The following is a 21,825-nucleotide window of genomic DNA, read 5'->3' as shown; positions in this document are numbered from 1 at the left end:
GCCTGTTATAATAAAGAACCCCCAAGTTCAGCTTTCATATGGCACTTTAACTAAAATAGGCTTCCATATGGAAATAAACTCTGAATTTTGGCACAACCTGGAGTTGCAACTACTCAGGAGTGCTTAGAGAATAGGCTTTAATTTTTTAGTTCAAAAACTGGATTTATTGTAAATGCCACATTCACAGAGAACAGATTTCTTAGTAACAAAGAAACATACAGATTTATATAACTAAGCATCTTGTCCGAGTAAAGAAATGCTCCTTCACAGCTTTCATTTAGAGGTGCCTACGCTAACCTAAATAAGCAGAAAGCATAACAAAAGAGGGAAACTTAAATGAGTAACTGCTTATGCACAATTTAATGTATATAATATTTTGTATTATATACATGAACAATTTAATGCATATCCAAATGTAAAAACCAGCTCTTCTGCAGTACATAGCAATCCCCACCCCACCCAAATCATTCATCAAGGTCAAAGAAATATTTTTTTCCATAAGAAATCAGTTACGCAAAGAAAACTGTATCACTACAAATTTTTATTCAGAAGCCCATCTTTTAAAAAAAGTTTTCATTATGAACTTGTTTGGTCAATCAACTACAACACTTTCTAACAGATAAGGTAGAAATGGCATGGCTCAGAATCGTCCAGATCTTTCACGATCTCTTGACCGCCTTCTATCACGCTCTCGGCCACCACCGCCGCCGCCGCCACCACCACCTCCTCCACCTCCGCGACCACGATCTCTGGATCTAGAGCGACGTTCACGGGACCTTGACCTGGATCTATGCCTGGTAGAAAAAAATGAGCACAGTGAAAAACTTTCTCACATTTGTCCTTGCATCAAGACTATGTAAGCAACAACTGCTCAAATACAAACCTTTAAAAAAAAAAAACCTTGTTCAAGGTTTTTACGCAAGAGTCTGCTTTTTTGAATACTAAAACTGTGCTGCCCATACTTTTTGTTAGTAACCTAGGAGACCAGAGCTTTGGTCCTGGTAAGTAATTGCCCTCTTCCAAATGGATGGAGGTGAAGGGTGTAGAGTCTTGTTTGCAGCCAAATATAGCTGCATTAGAATAGGGCAACAACAGAACACACACATTAGGCAATTTTAACAGGTCAAAGAGTATTTCAGTATTTAGTAAATGTCTTCACCCTTTGGGAAAACAACATGTAAATAAGCAAACTGTCCTCGGTGGCCCCCTTCTTGCCACTTCCTAATTCTTATTCTTTATTAGACTTCTTTTCTTAGTCCCTAGGGCAGGTTACAAGTACAATATCAAACACGATTGTTACTGCCCTGGCCCCCAGCATACAACAATTAATTGTAGGGCAAGCATAATTAAGATGGCTGTGCCAACACAGACCTTGCTGGTTTCCATTCCTGGCTCCTACCTTCCCCCAGGCCCTGCCATCATCCAGCTGAGCTACATCAGAGGCAGCAGTGCTAGACCCAACAACATTTGTCCCAATATGATGTGTGCTAGAATTGGATTCACATCTAAGAGCCTGTGCATATGCTATGCTGTATATAAAGACTACTATGTATTTATCAGCTCGTGGAAGTGGTCCACATAGAGGGTAACCAGACGCAAGGAAAATACAGAATTTGTGTGCTGCAATATTCTGCAACGTCCTTTTCTAACATTTCAAAACTTATGCAACTACATCCTAAATTCAATTATGAATTATCCTTTAGAGAGGAGCATTTTACCAAGCACAGGTAGCAGGTGACAAACAAGTAGTTCCCAATTATGTACTACTACCATGACCCATTCAGGTTTTAAACCAGCATGTTCTGGCATAATTATATAACAGATCTGATCCCCCAAAGGTAGTATTTGTAGAGCTGTGGATACAGCTAAACTTGGGAAAAGCAGATAGAGCTTCCTCTTGCATTATGGGGAAGATGTGCGAACACATTCCAGAGAAATCCCTGGAATTTCTTTGGGGGACTGACTAACTTTTCGCTGACAAAACAGGTGATATCCAACATCAGTCAAACTCTAAGCAGACCCACTGACATCAATGGCTGATTTCCAGTTGTGGAGTCACGCTTGTGCAACACTTCCGCTTGCACAAATGAGACTTGTTTTTCCTCCCCTCCCCCATGGGACCTGCAGCAGGAAGGGAGGAACAGGACTCATGTTGCATCTGCTGGTGTGACACTGGATGTTCCTCAATGGACTAAGTAACTTAGGGGGCATAGAAATTTAATAAATAGCAACAACAACAACAACTTAAGGCCATTGATTTCAATGAGTCATACTTGGATATCACTTGTGATTGCTTTTTTGTTTTAAACAGCGGTAGGTGGCGATAGAAAATAAGAGATTAAAAAGTTCACTGAGATATTTTTTTCAGAATGATGCACTGATTTCAAATGAAACTTAAATAATAAATAAATATTGAAAGATACTTTATGTATCACTTTTCTAGGCAAACTTCACAAAGCTGCTTACATAGAAATATTTAAACAATAAGCACTGATTAGAATTATGTAACAAACTGGTCAACACAAGTTACAACACTAGCTCAAGATGTTCCTTAGCCCTGTGGTCGTTTGAGGAGGGAAAAGGCCACCTCAGCTAGAATTATGAGAGCTAGCATTTGTAAGCTACAGATGCATACCATATTTACAACTCAAATAAGAGAAAACAACTTCATACCAGACTCCTGCAAATATATTTAGAAGCGTTAATGGGAGAACAGGAACACCCTAATTAAATTGATGAATGAACTGCTTCAACCTGTGGTTAAAGTTGCATGAAGTCCTGATAAATCAACATTTTCACCAGTCTGTCTTATTTTAGTCTTGAACTCACACCTTTACAACCCAATGCAATCTTTTTGCTAGAGCTGTATTGCAAAACCAATCACCTGTGCTCAATTCTGCTCCAGCCTTGCTAATCTGCACATCAGTATTAAATAAATATATTTGTATGGCTGTAATAGATTATATATTATTTCTATCAATGTTTAATTGTTTTTAAAAATTATTTCCCCCTATGGTTTTAGCTGCTCTTATTTTTATCCGTAAGCCACCACTGAGTCCCTGTCAGGGGAAAAGGTGGGGTTTAACAACAGCAATTCATGCTATTACCCATACACAGTAAGAGACTCTTTATTGCAACATTTATGTACTCTGCATGAAATAGGGCACTATTGCCCATCATTATCAGTCCTAAGGTACAATTCTTATGAAAAAGCACAGTATCAGCAATTTAACAAGTGCACGTTTATTGCTCCAACATTTAATAGCTCAGCTTGTCAGCCACTGCATTCAGTTTTCAGTTTGCTAAAGTTACTTGCATTCAACTGAAATGGGATGGGAAGCAACATGAAAACCATGAATTGCTGGTACATGCTGGTATGTGCATCAGTCTTCGTCTTCATAAGCTGCGACAAATTTGGTAGTATTGCACCACCTAGCTTACCTACAAGTTCTCCCATTTTAGAAAAACACACATTTTTAAAAATTGAAGTTTTTTTTTACATAAAAGAACAATAAACACTTACTTCTTGCGGCGGCGGCCATACAGCTCACGTCGCAATTCTCGAGAAATGGGTTTCAAATGCATAAAGTTACAGAAACCTCCTCGTGTACACTCCCTTGAGGGGGAAAAAACAACAACGCAAGATTTTGATGATGATTAAAGAAATGCTATTGGCTTAGATTCTAACAAAGTTTCTGCTGGCGGGACTGTTCTATGAGTGGTGTTCCACTAACAAGATGCTCCTGCCAGAAGAGGGCAGCATTTCTTGCTGATCTCCTAATCCTCATGCATCCCCTTTAAAATCTGCTTTGTTGAGCTGGGGAACCTTGATAGCAATGGAGAGGCATTGCAGGGGGCTGGGGAATTTAAAAAAAATGCTCTTCCTGTCCTGTAGTACAGCAGGAGTCTGTACTGCAGGCTTCCTCAAACTCAGCCCTCCAGATGTTTCGAGACTACAGTTCCCATCATCCCTGACCACTGGTCCTGCTAGCTAGGGATCATGGGAGTTGAAGGCAAAAAATAAATAAATCTGGCGGGCAGTTTGAGGAAGCCTGTTCTACTGGATCCCAGGTCCCTCTGTGAATGTAGGGAATATGTCCATTCACAGAGGGCAAATCAGGATTCAAAACCATGGAGCAGTGTCCTGTCACTCATGATTTTTTAAAACAAAAAAGCATTTCAAAATCACCTCAAAAATGGAGACAGCAGAAAACAGTTTACTCACCCCATTTCATACTGGCGGCAGCAAGCTTCTCTGAAATCTGTCACAGGGGAGAGCTCTGCATGTATCGGCTGCCCATTAAACCAGCGGTTGTTCAGGTCAATCACTGCCTTTTCTGCATCTTCTTCACGTCGAAACTGGAAAAAAGGAGGTTATGTTTACAAAAATGAACTCTCCACTTTTACATATTACTAGGAACTGACATGATTCTCAGTGCCAACATGAAAATTAGGAAAGCACAAAAGCTTCATTTACGTAGTGTTAGCGAAATAGTAAGGAAGCATGTTTCGGGGGACAGGGACACAAGCAGCATGTCAATAGCATATCAACGCATAAGGGCAGAATTCTTTCAGAACGTGAAATTTTGATTTTTATTAGAATCAAAATTATATCCTTAATGTGTCCTTGAAAGGTATCATTATTCTTCATACACCATTCATTTTTTGTCATGTTTACATTTTTATTGATAATCCTTTTTAAAAAATCCTCATTGTTAAATTTCCTAAAAGGAAAAAAAAGAACCAATATATGTACATATGAAGGAAGCTGAATGTAGTCTGCCCATTATAGAAATGTAGCAGTTGCTTGTAGTAAAGTTAGATACTGTATTCTATGTTGACCTTGGTTGACTGACAATAACAATACAGTTAAACAGTCTCACTGTACTGTATTCTGACAATAACCAAAGTATCTTGGACCCAAATGTATTGGTATGGGAAGGGAATATGGAAGCAAAAAATTTGGTTTCAGTAGCAGCATATTTATAAATAGAGGGGCACACATTTGTGTCTAGTTTTGCCTGTCCGAGGAAAGAATGAATTGAGAAATGTTTTCACCAGTGTCAATTGAAAAGATTTGAATAAGCCCTGCTTATTCAAGTGGATGTGGGAGCTACCGTTCCAAGATATACTCCAGCAATACTTAGGTCATTTTTAGCAGGATTAGTTCACTATCCAACTGCACTTCAGTGGCTATTTTTATTTTGCTTTTTCTAGTTTTTTTCTTAGATGTTCCTTAGATTTGCCTAATAGTTTCCTATGTCATAATAATAATTTTAGTAAACTACATTCTCCTTGTTGGAAAATCCTAGACAGAATTACACAATTTAACAACCACTTTACGTAGCTATAGTGCTGACCAATGCCTGGTGTTAAGTGTATACTTTTGAGAATAAAAAAAAGGAAATGCCCCAGGCTGGACCTGAATCAGGGATAGTTAAAATACAAGAACCAATTACTTTGTAATGTTAAAATGCGGTGAAGGGGAGAGTGCATGTACAAAAGTTCCATATATGAATCCCAATCTGAAAAGTCATTCTAAACATTTGTTGCTCTGTTGTAGAACTCTACGATTAAGATGATTAAGTGTCTACAGACATGGTGAGTGTGATATTGGGGGGAAATAGAAACAAAGCAGTCAGTCAGATAAGGGAGACAGCATTTTAGTTCATTCACCACATTTCTTTATTTACATTTCTTGCTGGGCTTAATAGGTTTCATTTGAAAGTATTCATTAATATTTATGCTATACACATAGCCTAACTATTCAAGACTGCTAGTTACTTTTCAAATATACAAAGCAAGACATTTAAAGATTTTGATCAGCAGTTGTGGACTTTTTATATCTTACCTTTACATATACATTTCCAACCAGATGATCTCCAAGATTATCACAGACATTCATCTCTTCTACTTCACCATATTTTTCTTCCATCTCTGTAAAGACCTCCTAAATGAAGAAAAAATGAGTGTTAATTTGATCTAAACTAGATGGATTAGCAAGCCTATACATCACCAACTTGGCATTTAATCTGTTTTTCTTGGCTACATAGGGTTTGGCAATGGCTCTATCCCTATTCCCCCCACAGGGCCATCTACCACTAGATGTCTTGTTGAGAAGGATTTCAGAAGAAAGCAGGAAGGTGCAGACCTGAGAGCCTGTTTGACCTAACTGCTCTCTTCCCCATCTACCACCAACTGCCCTGTATGGGAAATCGTGACAATTTTATATGTTGATATGTTTATATATTGATATTGTTTATGATGGCTTCAAAGACTGCATCTTGATGTTACTTGTAAGCCACTTTGGAAACATTTGTATCCAGAAAGGCAGGACATAAATAGCTTTTAACAAATAAGAATTCAAAATTAAACTACACATATGAAACTAAAATAACTGAAGACTGAAAAATAAAATGGGCAATATCCTGTGTCGTTAACACTCAGAGCAGAGTCAATGAATTAAAATTAAGTAGTTTAAGCCCATTTCTTTCAATGGGCCTACCCTGACTTTGCTCAGGGGTGGGGAACTCTGCTGCTGCCACTGCAGCCTCCCAAGGTAAGGTGCATGTTCACCTTTGGCCAGTCTCCGCCGGGCCATTAAGGCTGGGGGCATCCTCTGCCCAGGCCCCTGTGGGGCAATGTGAGGAGGCAACTCTCTTTGGCGTGGGGTGGGTGGGGCAGCTCAGAGAACAGGGGCGGGAGCTGCAGCCACCTGGACGACTCCCAAAGAAAGGAGAGAGGAGACTAAGGAAACACTCCAGAAGGGAGGGTGTTCAAAAAAGGGTGAGAGGCTGCTGGCTCTGCAGGCAAGGGGTGACATAACTGGGCTCCTGAGCCCCACAGGGGTTCCACAAAAAGAAGAAAGTTGCTCAAGGGACCCATGGACTCAAAAAGGTTGAAAACATCTGGTTTAAGTAGTTTCCCAATTCTTCCTTTGCAACCACAGGTTGAACTTTTTGATGCCTGATGTCAAACTATCTTGGTGTGTGGTTTGTCCAAAGTGGTCTGGTGGGGCCTACAGGCTTGAGAAATGCCCTCAGGGACACTAGCTGGATATTGCTCATTACGTTTCCCCATAATCTATTGTTTGTTACAGGGAATTATTACTTAGGCCAGATAAACTTTACTAAGATGAATCTAAGGAACAAAGAATTTCAAATACTCCCCTCCTGCTGATGAAGAGTATCTGGCATAATTTTGTTCATCTTTTGCTCTAAGATAAACTTCAAAGCTTATAATGTTAACTGTGCTTGATGTTCTCATTTATATAAAATTTTCAAAGCACTACTCAGTGTAACATACCTCAAAGAATTCATCATAATGTTCCTGCATTTCAACATCGCTCACAGCACCTGCAAATACCAAGCCATATTAATTAGAATCTAATCTCAAACAAGGCAAAGGACTCTGAGCACATTAAAAATATTTTATGTAAGTAGAAAAGTAAGTAGAAGCCGTCTACTGGAGTAAAAAATACGTAATATGTAGCTAACCATTAGGAGTAGACCATAAACAGTTCTGCCAAGCCCCTAAAGAAAAAACAATCACAACAATCTCTTAATAGTTTTAATCAGTAACCTGATAGATAACACACTTCCATGGAGAATGGTTTAAATCTAAGGAAACTGATCTGATACAGAATGCAACCGCCCCCAGCTCCAACTATCTTAATTTTAATGCACCAGATTTTCATGAACAGCCTTTGAAGAATGTACTAGGATTCAAATAAGGGGAGAAATAAAATACTGTATAAGGGAATTTAATTTTAAAATTATTCTAAAAGCAAACAGTGGAATCCAACAGGTGCTGCTCTACTGACAGCAGGCATCTCTGAACAGGGAAGAAGGAAATTTTCAGCAAATCCTTCTTTCTCAAGCTCCAAATGTTTCTTTCTCCCTCCAAATGTGCTTGAGGGTTCCCCAATCCTCTGGTGCAGGGTTTTTTGGGGGGTAGGGATTTTAGTGGGTAAAAGAAACTACTAAAAATGTCCCCCACTTCTGTTGCTGAATACCTTACGACAGCAGAGCAGCATCCCTTAGAGTCTGACCACGTACACTATAATTAGTTTGCTAATTACAGCTGTTCACAATTCATATGCTTTACTGAACGCAATATTAAGTTAACATGTTTCTACTTCCTTCAAATTAGCAAAACTAGGCTTACTGACAGGGGAAAGGAACCCAATTTTGCTCCAAAAGCTAATTCAGTCTTCACATTTTTCAGAATATTTAAAGTAAGTCATGCTATATTATTTCCATGCCCTTAAGTATGCATTTGCAGGCATCTAGGCCACCTGTTCATAAACAGGGGAGGTTTTAAATAAATAAATATGAATTTCAAACCAGTATGTATGGCAAAAACTGACGGCTATAGCATTTTAGCATACATTAAGCACAATTTAAAACTTTATATCTGACCCTGAGTGGTCTGCAGTTCTAGAAAGCATCTTACCCTCTCATATATAAATCTAAAATACTTAAGGATGGGAAAATTCTATGGTATTTTCAAAATTTGGTTTCCCACCACCTTTAATGAATAGAAAAAGTAGCTGAGATCCACTCTTGGATCTATTTTCAATTAAACTATGACCACACTTACAACTCTACATTTAGTTTAAAGGGACACTATTGAATTAGGAACTAAATGTTGACTGACAGATGTCGAATCCCATTTAAAATACACTATGAGCTTGATAAAAATGGATTAAATTGTCCCAAACCAAAATATCAAGATAGCTTAATAGCTAACTGTTTTCTCAGTTGTCAGCAGAAATAGAAATAGTAATTAACAAGATTTTAAAAAATCTACTTTGGTTTTTCAACACATATCAATTGTTGCCATATGTGATTTTTTTAAACTTGGTAAAACCATTTTCCTGTAAGACATAAACTAAAACAAACCAAATTAAGTGATGGTGTTTTACTAGGTTGAACAAGTACACCATCTACTAGACACAACTGATAATACTATATGACATATATGGAAAGCAGAATAGTTAAACAATGTAAATATTTGCTAGGTAACTATAACAAACCATGCAATTCCTAAAACAGCAAAAGGCTGTTGATTTCTCAAGCAGCATTACTCAACTGAGACCAAATTTTAAACATTACATTTGAACTATCATTTTAAAGAGACTTGCTGCTATGTTTGTTCAGCCAGTAAATTCCGGACAAATAAAAAGAGCTCCACAGCAAACCATGCAGCTACAGCATGAATTACTTATACCAGATTGGTGGAAATTTTAGCACATGCCCAGATACGAACGTAACACTGAATATCATTTAGCAGTGCTAGTAGAAATAGTGTTGTAAATACCAGACTGTGCTTAACGATAAGTCATTTAACTATTGCATTGTTTAACTGCTTCAGGAGCAAATGACAGATTAGCTCAATTATTTACCCATTTAAATCATTTACTTCTACTGATGTACAGTAGGCAAATATTTTCACAGTTTATAACTACACAAGTGTTAAGAATTAGTTCAAGACAATCTCCACACTTTCCCATAAATGAATATCAGTTCATAATTTCAGATTTTAAAGCAAGGAAGGAATTTTAACCGTACCTATGCAGAGAGATCAAATTAAAGTGATTTTAACATCTGTAAACAGATGGATAAGTGCTTGAGTTAAGTTAATAAGCTGTTGACCTAGCCTTTGGATAACAGTAATATGTGACATTAAATATAAGCAAGGACACATTAAAATGATGGAGGCCAATGGCAAGGATGGAGTAGAGTGCGCCATTGCTCAAGAAAACTTTAAAATGTGTCCCTTTAAAAAATTCATAAAATAGGCAGGTAGCCAAAGTTTCAGAGGAAACAAGTTTTTTGGGGGGTGGGTTGGGCATGGGATATGTGAAGGACCAAAAATTTCAGGCACATTTAATAAAATGTGATCAGTTTGCTCCATTAAACTAAAAATGGTAGACCAGCTTCAGTTGACACTGAGCTCTGACAATCAAGCCCAGGGAACCAGTGAAGGAACTTGTATGAACTTACAGCGCAAACCGTCAGCAGACTGGGAAGAGTTTTGAGGGTTACGGTAAATGTTCAAGAGGGCAATGGTCTGAAATACAAAACGCAACAACTTTATATTATGGAAAATAAGTTTTAACAAGAAACTGGTTTCCTTGTGGTGATCACTTTTAGTTGAGTCTCAGTGCTGAAAGAGAGAATGTTATTTTCTCCCGAGGGAAATATGCGCCATTTGACTTGTGACCCTTCTGAACCACCCTAGTATTGAGGAAAAAAATAGAGATCTCACAACACTTATTACTGCATTTATTTAAAATGCATCTAATGGCATTTTATTATCATAAATCTTGAACCTGAAGCAATAAATAGCCTTAACATATGGAAAGGTTGAAAATTGTCAGGAACTAGATCCCACTGTAACACACAATAATAAGGCTGTTATGAAATCTCTATTGCCTAAGAATGTTAAGGTGAACCAAAAATCCCCAAGTATCACTTACCGTATATGGCAAAAAAGCCTATGTTTTCAGATTTTAAAATATCAAGTCATTTGATAAATGCCTAAGGTGTACTATAAACAATGAACATGTCTTAATGCTCATACGGGAAGTTTTGAACCAAAAAACCCAATCATTTTTAACCATTTTTTTTTTTTTTGCACATAACATAGGCATTTGACAAATGCTTGATGTAAGAGTTCCGTCACTTGTCCTGTTTGCAACAGCTTTATGTCAGCAGCTCAGAAGCCAACATGATTTTCTCATATTTAGGAATGGGCTCTTTAACACCATTCTTAAAAAAAATTTCTCCAACTGTGGGACTTACAGTGTGAGCCGTCAGCCGTCTGTGCACTGTTTTGGGGATTACGATAGATGTTTTGAATCAAGATGGTCTGCGGGGAAAAAAAATAAAAAGGGGAATTCTACTGGCTGCTGTGCATATAATAGACAATTGCAAAGAGACAACTTTTTTGTGAACAGCTTAATATAAAATTATATTCAAATGGTACACTATTTTCTTTTTTATTTGCACCATGTTTTGAAATATCACTCAGTCATATTATGTAAACAAGTTTTAATTTCACCAAGAAGTTGTACTATTGGCTTATCAAGGGAGGCATCCTCAGCTCAGCTCCCAGAAGGAGAATTAGCAATATACTATTTTAGTAACTTATTAGCATGGGCCTAAATTTAGTCTAATTTTAATCCTATCAAATACGGAGGGTCGTAAAAAATGCTACATGGTGCCCCCAATATGCAGTGCCTTTCTAACAAAAGGCCACTGCCACAAGGAACAGGATTCTTCAATTTCTCTAAACAAGCATTTCCTTGGTGGAACTTCTGTTTAAATAATATGAGTTTCTAAATGTTCAGTTTGCAGATCTTTAAAGAAAGAATATCCTTTCAGCCTTTGTGCTTTCTACTTGAAGGATTTGCCCAGGCAGACTTGAAACCTTACATTTGTATCGTTCTTCTTAAAATCAAGTTGTCTGAAAAAACAAACCATGTTTAAGTTAGTAATCTAATATCTCAGAGTTTTAATGTCCATATTAGTGTAAGTAGCTCAGTGTTACTTAATTAAAATGTTAGTTTTCATGAGCTTTCATTCAAATTTAATATAACCAACTGTATTTAAAGAAAACATTGTTTTCAGAGCTTTTTTGTTTTTATAAAACCAGCCAGTGTTAACCTCTGGTCCCTAGCCACGGTAGAGACAAAATACATCTACATTTGTTGACTGTTTTTAGCCTATTTCGAATTGAGAGTACTTGCAACTTTCTCTCACCTGCAACTCTATTTTAGTGCAAGCTGGGCAGGAACTAGCATGGTAGTCTTTTAAACCACATTGAATTACTAAACAATTTCAGTAGTAGCAGTAGGAACACAATATATATTCACTGTTTGTTCAGTACCTAACACATTGTGACATTAATTTATTAAGCCAAATTATTTGGTTTAAGTAAGCAGGAAAGAAGACTCTTAAAATTAAGTCACAGATCAGATTAGCTGACCTAACTGCAAAATAGTATTTGAATGCACATATATAAATGGGGTGTGCATAATGGAGGGACAAAGATCAAAATTCTATTGAAAAAGCAAGATACAGAAATTGTCCCTCCACATCTAGAAGATGCAAGTTAAAATCTTCCAAACAATCCTGGATTCCTAATAACGATATCTTAACTGTTCTATCAGTCATTACAACAGATGTAAATACCCGACTGAAGCTGAAATTCAACACTGTGCAAGTGCACAACAACAGGGTCCCTGCTTCCTCTTCTTCCCCATAACCCCAGCTTCACTCCAGGTCTCCTCACCAACACTTTGGAGCAGATTATGGGGGCACAAGGAGGGCTGCACAGAAAGCAGGATGCTAAAATCATGTTGTTAAGTTGATTCCACTCACAGAAGCTATTGGAATTCACCCTAAACTACAATCCACAAAAGCTTGCCACATTTAATCATCTGCTTTGGCATTCTTATTACAAAGTTCAAATAAATGCAGATACCACAGCTCAGTTCAACTCCTGATTTACTACAATTAAATATTCAGGAGAGGACATGCAAATTCTTGGCATCAGTGGAGCATCAAACTATGATGTTAAATTGGTGGATCACAACAATATTATGGCATATATAGTAGGTGGATCACAGTATAAGACAAGCTATTGTTCCAAACTATTCCAGTCTGCTCGTCTACATGTACTCTCATAAAAGTCTTACTACGTTCAACAGCGTTTATTCCCAAGTAAGTTTGCATAGGAGTTTAGCTTTAAGAGTTGCCCAAGCAGTCAGTCTGTGAACACATTCTCCCTTACTGCCTCTTTCTACTTTACTTCATGCTTAAGTATTGAAGTTGGTGAAGTTATTTGTTTTGTATTTTGACTATGTCAATCTTAACTATTTGAAAGTAGATGAGCAGGCTAAGATATAAGGGAGCTTGGATATTTTTAAAAATAAAATTAGAGTTCAAAAATAAATTAAACAAAATTGTAGCAACCAAACTGAATGTGATCATCCCAACCAGCTTTAATCTGTACAGGCTAACCCAGTGGTTACAAAGACCACATGAAAATGGCTTAGGGTCTTGGTGGACCACTTAACGTTTTCTCTGCCCACTGTAGCAATTATAACGCACTGTGCTAGATGCTGTATGATTTTTCATTGTATTTTTACGGGCACACCATGGACCACCTGAATGAAGCTTGTGGATCACTGATGGTTTGTGAACAATAGTTTGGGAACCCTTATGCTAGCCTATATTCTCAAACTACTTTAAAGGTTTTGAAACTGATTATGCTGCTCTCATACTGTTACACAGCCCCCACTCATTTTATAGGGATTGCTCTGAATTCCACACATGCTATACTTGGAAATATAAAGTAGTAGAGAAGACATCTGCAAATGCCACCATCTCTTAGAATGTAAGGATATGTGCATTTTTGCTATTTCACAAAATTGCTTTGTCAGGGCATTTTGGTTAAATTTGAAAACATGCACTTACACCAGGGGCAATCAACATGGTGTCCTCCAAGTTGTTAGACTTCAACTCCTATTACTCCTGCCAAGGAAGTAGTGGCCAGTGCTCAGGGACTATGGCAGTTGCACTACAACACATGGAGTACACCATTTTGGCTATCCCTGGTTTACAAGAGAGAATTTGGCCCATTTTTTAAATAAAAAACCAGCTATATAGTTGCTAAATATTACCCAGGAGGTTACCACTGGCTGACATCTAATATTGGAAAAATTATGGGAAAAAATTCTGCAACCATTAAAGTTTTTAAAAAATATTTCAAAGGGCGAGTAAAAGAAATGAATAGCAACTCAAGGACAAATCAACAAATATATACATGATACTTTTATAGTTTCTCAGATTTAACAATCACAGATTGGAGCTCTGAAAGTCATGGCTGCATTGGATGTAAGAATTCTACCAAGAAAATTTACACCAACCTGGCTAAATGTTGGTTTATTGTGCAACCGAGAACACCGGTCTCCATGACGGCATGCTCCGATTTTGAAGTAAAAAGAACAGTTGACTCTGAAACCAAAAGACACAAAAATTGTATCAACTGAAACCATTTCTATACAAACTAGTTATGGAGTTATAGCTAAGCTTATTAATCAAAAGAATACACTCTGGCCAGGCAAAAGCACTTGATTTGTGAAGCAGGGCCAGCCAAGGCATGGCCAGTGGAGTCCTGAGGTCTAGAAGAGGTGTTCTCCGTTCCTGTGCTAGTTCATATCTATTTTAGCAATGATTCAACTACAATTGATATTGGCTGTTTTAAAGTACAGTATCGCCTTCTCTAAAACTGAGAATGGTGAAAGCTGTAAGTTGGGGTCTGAGGGCAGATGTGCATCCTTGTCAATTACTAGAGTTCACCATTGTGTTCACTCAGTAGCTCTCCAGGGTTTCTGACAGGAGTCTTTTCCCAGCCCAAACTGGACATGCTAGGCTAGGGATTGAATCTGGGACCGTCTATAAAACAAGCAGATGCACTGCCTCAACCTATGGTACTTTCTCCTCTCTCCATTTGTCCACTACTAGGGCATGTTGGATAGTAGATGGGGTGGGAACATTCATATCATAGGTGTGAACTGCAGACATCCGCTGCTTTATTTCCACACGACAGAAAAGTTGAAAAGTGTGGTTTTGGCAGGCATGTGACAACACTTGTATACATATGATAATGAGTCTTCTGCACCATTGTCTGCAAGTTGGAGACATTCAGTTGCTCAGTGCTGCACTAACTTGTGTAGCATAGTAGTAAGCTGCCCCCAGAAATGGCTTTCAATGAAAGTAAAATAGAACATGCTGCATGGTCTGGTTTTTACTGTTTCTGCCCAGTTAGGAAATTCAAGTTTACTGCTTCCTCCCAGTATCAGTGCATGGACATGAAGTTTAGTAGTGCGCAATGGAGTTTCTTCAGCTTAGATAGACTGAGACCTGCTTCCCTCCTCTCCCTGTGAACAGAAAAGTGGAGTGGAAGGCAGATGTCCCCAGCTCAAAGGGCCACAACCCTCCTCCTCTAAAATATTATGTACATTTTTCTACCTCATGTACCTTTTAATAGATAGATAGATAGATAGATAGATAGATAGATTTGAGTGTGATCATGAAAGCCAGCTCGAACACTTCTACTGAGGCTGTACTTGCACTAACAGAACAAACTCTGCGCCCCTTCAAAACTCCTTAGGCGTGATGAGAAAGCGTTACGTCTCGGAGACACACAAGGGGATTTCCCCCACGAGATCTTCAGCGGCGATCCTGCTGCCAGACCGACCATTTTAGCAGCGCCGGCCCTTCCCCTTCCTCATTCAACTCATGAGGAAAACCAAGAGGAGAGCAGAGGGAAAAAAAACCGGATCTGGGGATTCCTCGCAGTCGTGAGCCCGCCATCAGCTCTTTTCCGGAAGGGCGCGCGCGCCCCCTGGGCTGTTGGCGGGCGGGCAGGCGCGCGAGCGCGCTCCCTCCCTCGGCTCGTGAGGGAAGGAAGTACCGCGCCCGCTAAGGTCCAATAGGGAGCGCCTCTCAGGCTTGCACGAGGCAGACACTTTGCAGCAGAAGCAACGGAACAAGAGCTGAAGGAGGTTTCGCGCGCTCGAGGCTTCTACGGCCAAGAACCGCGCACGCGCACGAGAGAGCGAGGAAAAAAAGGGCTCCTCGTGGGGAACCATTGTTAGGAATGGCCCCCGCCAGGGCGCTGACACAGGCCCCGCCACCCCCCTCACCCACCCCGCAAGCGTAGGCCGGACCCCGCCCTTGGAGAGAGAGGACAGGCCAGGGGGAGGAAGAACCCACTCACTTGTCTTTCTCGGTACCGAAGATGGAGGCCAGATACTCCGCCATCTCCTACAAGCTGCCCTGCCCGGCCGCCCGCCGGACACCTCGGCACCCCGCTTAAGACGTCACAACCCCGCGCCGGAAACGGCCTCGCCGCCCGCCACCCGCTGCAACAATCAAGCGCCGGCGACCAATCAGCGCGTAAGGCAGGGGCTGCGGGGAAAGGCTTCGCGCACGCGCCTGGTGCAGCTGTCTCCGCCATGCGCCAGCGCGGGGTGACTTGGCTTCTCCCCCTCCCCCCCCCTTGGTTCTTCTTCCATCGCCATTCGGGATACGCCCACCCCGGAGATTTCTCCATAGGGGCAGTTGCTCCTAGCTGCCGTGTCTCGGTTTGTCACTCACTCTTCCATACTTGGTTCCATTATTAAATTAAAGTTTATTTGGGAAGGAATCAGATCAGACTCCGGTCCTTGCTGCAGCAACTATACCCCCTTCCAAGAAAATGTCTGTATTTGCATTTAAAGCCGGGCAGGAAAAAGCCCTAGAATGTGTTGTGTGAAGGTGCCGATAGAGATACTTTAAAATTTCGTTAGTCTGAACTGCATTTTGAGGTCCGCAGTGCGGTGGGGGGGCGGACTTTTTTTTTTTGGTGGACACAGGCTGGTGAATAAGCTAATAGCATGCGGTTCTGCATGAGGGAGGGGGTGATCTACCAGATACGGAGGGTAATCTGCCTTTAGATGTCATCCTTCCAGCAGCTCTGTAAGGTAAATCATCTTAGCTATCCTTACAAGATATGTAGGAAGATGGTCCCGGAGAATTAAAAAAATTTGCTTTTTAATTAAGATTTTTGGCTCATCTCTCGTTTCACTCCTACTGCTCTCTCTACAAATGGTATGTGATGGCAGCAGGAGGGGTTTTATACAGACAGTGAACAAAAATGAAATCTTTCTTTACTTAACCATTGTGCCAGAGAGTGGGGTCCAGTAAAACAATTGAAAGCCGATTTGCACAACACTTATCCTGCCACTCTGCCAAGAGGGTTCAGTAAGCTAATACCAAAAGCTGCTTCTGTTTGACAAAGGGTCCCTGTAACCTTCTGTTGACCCCCCCTCCCCCAAGAATGACTTCCAAGGACATTCTTGACTGTCATCCTTTGCCACATGCCAGAAGCGTGTCCTCTGTCTGCTAATGATAGTCTTAAGCAGGTGAGAGCAGACACTTCTCTTTCCTAGTACAGACCCTGCCTCTTCCCAAGTTCATCTATCCTGGGTGAGGAGGGACCACTCTTGTTATTGTGAGATCACAAATCTCACCTAACAGGGTCAAGTCAGATTAACACTTTGGGGGCTTGATCATCCATGGAAACATCAGTTGGGCAGGATAAAATGTATGGGCAGCCTCTTTTATCAGCTCAAAACTTTTTTCAGCAGTTTTGCAACCAGGTTTCTTAAACAAAACCCACACCAACAAGGTGGCTTTGTGACTGATACAGGACCATGCTGGCTGCTGCTGGATTTCCTCCAGAAACTGCAAATCTGGATTAAATGGGGTGGGGAATTTTGATGGGAATTTTAAATGGGCTGGCATTTTGATGATGTGAGGACACTGCCAAAAAACTTGAATGCATGAGAAACATCTATCTGACAATAAACACCCACAGTCTGGCAGGGTGGAAGAACAGAATCTTGGGTGCACGTCTACAGGGAGGAAAATGGGAGCAGGAGAGCTAACCAGCCCACCCACATACCTTGCATTCACATTATCTGGGAACATGCTTTTGTCAAGCTACAGTGTTCTTTCCTCATTGGCATAAATATGACTCTCATGCTGAATGTATTGTGAAAAACTATTGTAGTATGACAGGGAATGTGCGATCACAAGAAATTGCCCATTGAGAAGGGAGGAACCCACAAAACTCCTGAACCAAGAAGTAATTCAGTAAATTACACCATAAAATCATGTGCATGCTGATCAGAAGTAACCCATTCTACAGTGGTACCTCGGGTTCAGAACTTAATTCATTCTGGAGGTCCGTTCTTAACCTGAGGTACCACTTTAGCTAATGGGGCCTCCCGCTGCCGCTGCGCGATTTCTGTTCTCATCCTGAAGCAAAGTTCTTAACCTGAGGTACTATTTCTGGGTTACTGGAGTCTGTAACCTGAAGCGTATGTAACCCGAGATACCACTGTATTAAATTCAGTTGGGCTTCCTCCTGTGTAAGTGTATGTGGAATTTCAGTCTAAAGCAAGAATTTAAGTTGAGGGGTGGGTGGAGATAAAAAGGTGCACCATAACTGCTGAGAAGTAAAATTTAACTCAGTGTTACATTTATATGACTGTTACTCCCTCCAGTGGTAAAAAGAAGCAACTTCTCCCAGAGAAGTATGTGCAGGCAGGAAATGGTTTCGGAATCAGTTTTAGATGGGCTGTAATGAATGCAGCAGCCTTTATCAACCTGGCACTAGGCTGGAACAAAAGCAAAAGCACTCTCTCCACTTGTGATTCCCAGCCAGTGGCATTCAGAGGCATACTGTGCCTGGTCTCATCCAGACTTCCTTTTGTGCCATATTTCTCACACATGTCTGTACTTTAAAGCTCTCATGTCCAAATGCCTCCCCCCCCCCCCGTGATTACTCCACAAAAACCTGCTCTTTACCACTGAAAGCAATTCTGCAAAAAAACCCACAACAACCCAGATTGCCAGTTGTTCTGATTTAGCGTGAAAGAGCGGGTTTTCCTGGGGAAATAAGTGCTCAGACATGGACTGGGAAAGCGTGGTTCTGTGCCTAGAACACATAGGGGAAAAGCTAAGTGTGGCTGAGCCCTCAGACTGTGGAGTTGGAAGACATATCCTGAGCACCAAACCTTGCCGCCTGTCCATGGTATGCCATGCTTTGAGCTGCTTCCTCCACTACTGCACCCCAATTTCCTGCTTTTTTAAGATCTAAAAGGAAAAAGAAAGCATCACAAAGCACATGTGGTTTCTTCATACAAACCACAGTTATCTTGTGGAATTCACAGTCTTAAAATGCAGTACAGTGGATACTCGGGTTGTGAACGTGATCCGTGTGGAAGGCATGTTCTCAACCTGCAGCACCGCGTCTGCGCACGCACGGGTCGCGATTTTTTTTTTTAATATATATATACATTTTTATTAATTTTCCAACATATATTAAAACACAATACAACTGACAATACATAAACAAACAAACATATAAACACGTATAATTTCATAGCCTCTTTTTCTTAAACCTTATTTCAACGACTTCCCCATACCTCCCTTTTCTGCATCCCTGTTTTAAACTTTTCCAGCAACCCCTAATTTCAATTACTTATAATTCACTTTCTTTAATCCTTTTTCTCTTACCCAATTATTTGTCACTGCAATTCTGTTTTACATTACCCATGACATTTTAGCACTCATTAATTTTACAACAGTTCTTAAGATAAACTTTAAATTTCTTCCAATCTTCTTCCACCGTCTCTTTTCCTTGGTCGCGGATTCTGCCAGTCATCTCGGCCAGTCCCATATAGTCTATCACCTTCGTCTGCCACTCTTCCAGCGTGGGTAGTTCTTGTGTCTTCCAATACTTTGCTAAAAGAACTCTTGCTGCTTCGATTTAGCACTTCTGCACATGCACGAGCACCGAAACCTGGAAGTAACCCGTTCCAGTACTTCCAGGTTCAGCGCGGTGCGCAACCCGAAATCACGCAACTTGAAGCGTCTGTAAGCCGAGGTATGACTGTAATGACAACTGCGTTGGATGGCCTTTCCTTTTTTAAAAAAAGTTTAGACAAATGCATGATGATACATCTGTCAGCAGCTAATAGTTATTGCATCTCAGTGGAACCTCAGCATACCACTGAGCACCAGATGCTAGGATGAGGAAGGCCATCAGCTTCACTCTGGCTTGTGAGTTTCCAGAGGCACCTGGTTGGTAGGATGCTGTTGGCTGCAGAATGCTGGACTTCATGGAACAGGTCCACTTAAAGTTTCCTCAGCCCCACATAGCCAGAAAACAGTTTTGCTCTTTACACATTAATTTCCATTCCCGAAGCTATGCAATTTCCCTCCCAAATTTCCCAATCATTTGTTTCCCTCCCACTTTCCCACTGAGGAAAGGAATTTGGGGTAGTGAAAATTAATTTTGGGGAAGGTGGGAATCTGGATCAAGAAGGGCCATAGCTTAGAAGAACCCAATCCCTGGCCTATTGTTAGTGTTCTGCAGAGTAACTAGCCTGAGGAGAAGAACTGGAGACAGCCATCTTCAGGTTGGTTCCTCAAGTTCATAGAATGACAGCACTAACTTCACTTACATGTTATTGGAATTTATCACTGGATGAGGCTAGGGTGAAGAAAGCTCTTAGAGAGGCTCTTAATGTCATATTTTTATAAATTGCTTCCTGGTCACTGACCGTATTAAAGATATTTGATTTGATTTGATTTGCTCTTAGAGACAATAATTTTATTCTCGGTTCTCAGGGTCTTCTTTCCTTTGGTAGTTCAGCGCAGATCAGGCCACCCAATCCAGCCATAATCATGGGAATATATATCCCTTGCTGTGTGGATCATCCTCCACATGTGACTAGGCGTGGTGAGGGAACATGAGTGAGTGAGGACTACTGCGCCCGTGTCCCGTTTGTAGGCTTTTCATAGGCATCTGGTTGACGACTATGGGACAAGATGGGCCTTAGGTCTGATCCAGCAGGGCACTTTTCTGGATTATAATGTGTGTGAATGAGCATCCAGATATAGGTAGGATCGGATTCTGATCCAGCAAGGAGATCCATGCATGGAAGCCTCTTTTCCGCATATGGATTTCCCTCATTAGATTGGAGTGCACGATTTGTAGATGACAAAACATGGCCTCTTGGACCAGTGTCCACTGGAGAAAACTTGCCTGTTATCATATAAGAACAGCATACTATTTCTTTTATCTTAACACCAGGGCATTAACACATCTTCTCATGCGGTGATCATTCCAAGCAATACTTTTTCTCTTTCACACACACATTTTCTCTTTCAAAGCTACTGCAAAAACAACAAATGCTTTGAAGCGTGATACATTGCACTTGAATTGGTCCGCTAACAATGACAAGAGGCCTGCTTGTTTTCTTCTCCTAGCACATTGCTTTCCTAAGCAGCTGTCCTCACTGGAATGCCAATGCTGGGAATTTTACTAGACTTTGTTTTCAGACCAGATGTGGGATAAGGTTGTAAGCGGTAGAAGACCGTATTCAGGGTGCAGTGCTGCACTGGATGAGGGCCAAAAGCTGAATCCTGACAAGGCAGAAGCCCTATGGATGCAGAAGAGTGGTTCCCTGATCTGAGAATTGGGTGGATGGCGTTGCGCTTTCACATAAGGAATAGGTGTGGTGGAGTCTGGGTGCCGCTCCTCGATCCATCTTTGTCCCTTGTGGCACAAACGGCTGCTCTGGCTAGGAGCACTTTCTACCGGCTTCAGCTAGTACCCCGCTGTGATCATTCCTGGATAAGGGTAGCTGGCCAAGGTGAGCCATGCATTGGTAAGCTCAAGGATGGATTACTGTAATTACTGTAATGCAGTATATCCCTTAACAATGTCACCACAAGGAAGCTTCTGTAACACTTCACTACATGTTGGTGAGCATGTTAGTAGGAGCTATGTTATCTATCAAGGTGTTGAACTGTACCCTTTAACACAGGAATAGTCAACATGGTGGTGCCCTCCAGACATTGTTGGACTACAACTCCCATGAACCCCAGCCAGTATGACCAAGGATCAAGGATTATTGGATATATATGGCACCACATTGGCCACCCTTGCTTCAACAAGTGGTTGGATTCAGGAAATGCAGATGAATCACACTTTCTATATTTATACATAATGTCAGGAGTGAGGATTTGTGTATGCCGACCTGCATGGAGATGTGTGCTCTGTACTTGAATTGGGAGCACTTCTATCAACCCATGGAGATGTATGAGCTTCTGTCCTTGACTTGATTAAGTCCCTAAATGGGAAGTGCAGCTCTCCCTGTATTTATGCGTAGCATTCAGGTCTGCAGCCAGT

General features: G+C 40.7%; 1 protein-coding gene across 5 annotated transcripts; it reads right to left on the bottom strand.

Annotated features, from left to right (window-relative positions):
* Nucleotides 1-521: 521 nt before the first annotated feature.
* Nucleotides 522-15,954, bottom strand: U2AF1 (U2 small nuclear RNA auxiliary factor 1). 5 transcript variants are annotated; one of them, XM_083611975.1, is made up of 10 exons: nt 15,796-15,906; nt 13,940-14,027; nt 11,442-11,472; nt 10,809-10,875; nt 10,008-10,074; nt 7,306-7,355; nt 5,852-5,950; nt 4,226-4,359; nt 3,524-3,616; nt 522-794 (listed from the first exon to the last, which is right to left on the bottom strand). In XM_083611975.1, exons 6-10 carry the CDS (start codon nt 7,333-7,335, stop codon nt 641-643), a joined length of 510 nt encoding a protein of 169 aa, XP_083468101.1. In that variant the 5' UTR covers nt 7,336-7,355; nt 10,008-10,074; nt 10,809-10,875; nt 11,442-11,472; nt 13,940-14,027; nt 15,796-15,906; the 3' UTR covers nt 522-640. The 5 variants fall into 5 exon arrangements, with proteins under 5 accessions (XP_083468101.1, XP_083468099.1, XP_083468100.1 ...); XM_083611973.1 differs by lacking the exon at nt 10,008-10,074 and having other exon boundaries at nt 15,796-15,954; XM_083611974.1 differs by lacking the exon at nt 11,442-11,472.
* Nucleotides 15,955-21,825: the final 5,871 nt, after the last annotated feature.

Source organism: Podarcis filfolensis, assembly GCF_964270895.1.
Source record: "Podarcis filfolensis genome assembly, chromosome: 4".
Classification (NCBI taxonomy): domain Eukaryota; kingdom Metazoa; phylum Chordata; class Lepidosauria; order Squamata; family Lacertidae; genus Podarcis; species Podarcis filfolensis.
Note: the sequence above shows the minus strand (reverse complement) of the source record. Positions and strands in the feature narration are given on the sequence as shown.

Excerpts from the sequence above, each read along its gene's own strand:
- U2AF1 (XM_083611972.1), bottom strand. The coding sequence starts at position 15,839 with ATGGCGGAGTATCTGGCCTCCATCTTCGGTACCGAGAAAGACAA. Across the intron at positions 4,360-5,851 it reads TTGGAAATGTATATGTAAAG|TTTCGACGTGAAGAAGATGC; the intron begins GTAAGATATAAA and ends CCTTTTTTCCAG. Across the intron at positions 3,617-4,225 it reads TGCCGCCAGTATGAAATGGG|GGAGTGTACACGAGGAGGTT; the intron begins GTGAGTAAACTG and ends TTCCCCCTCAAG.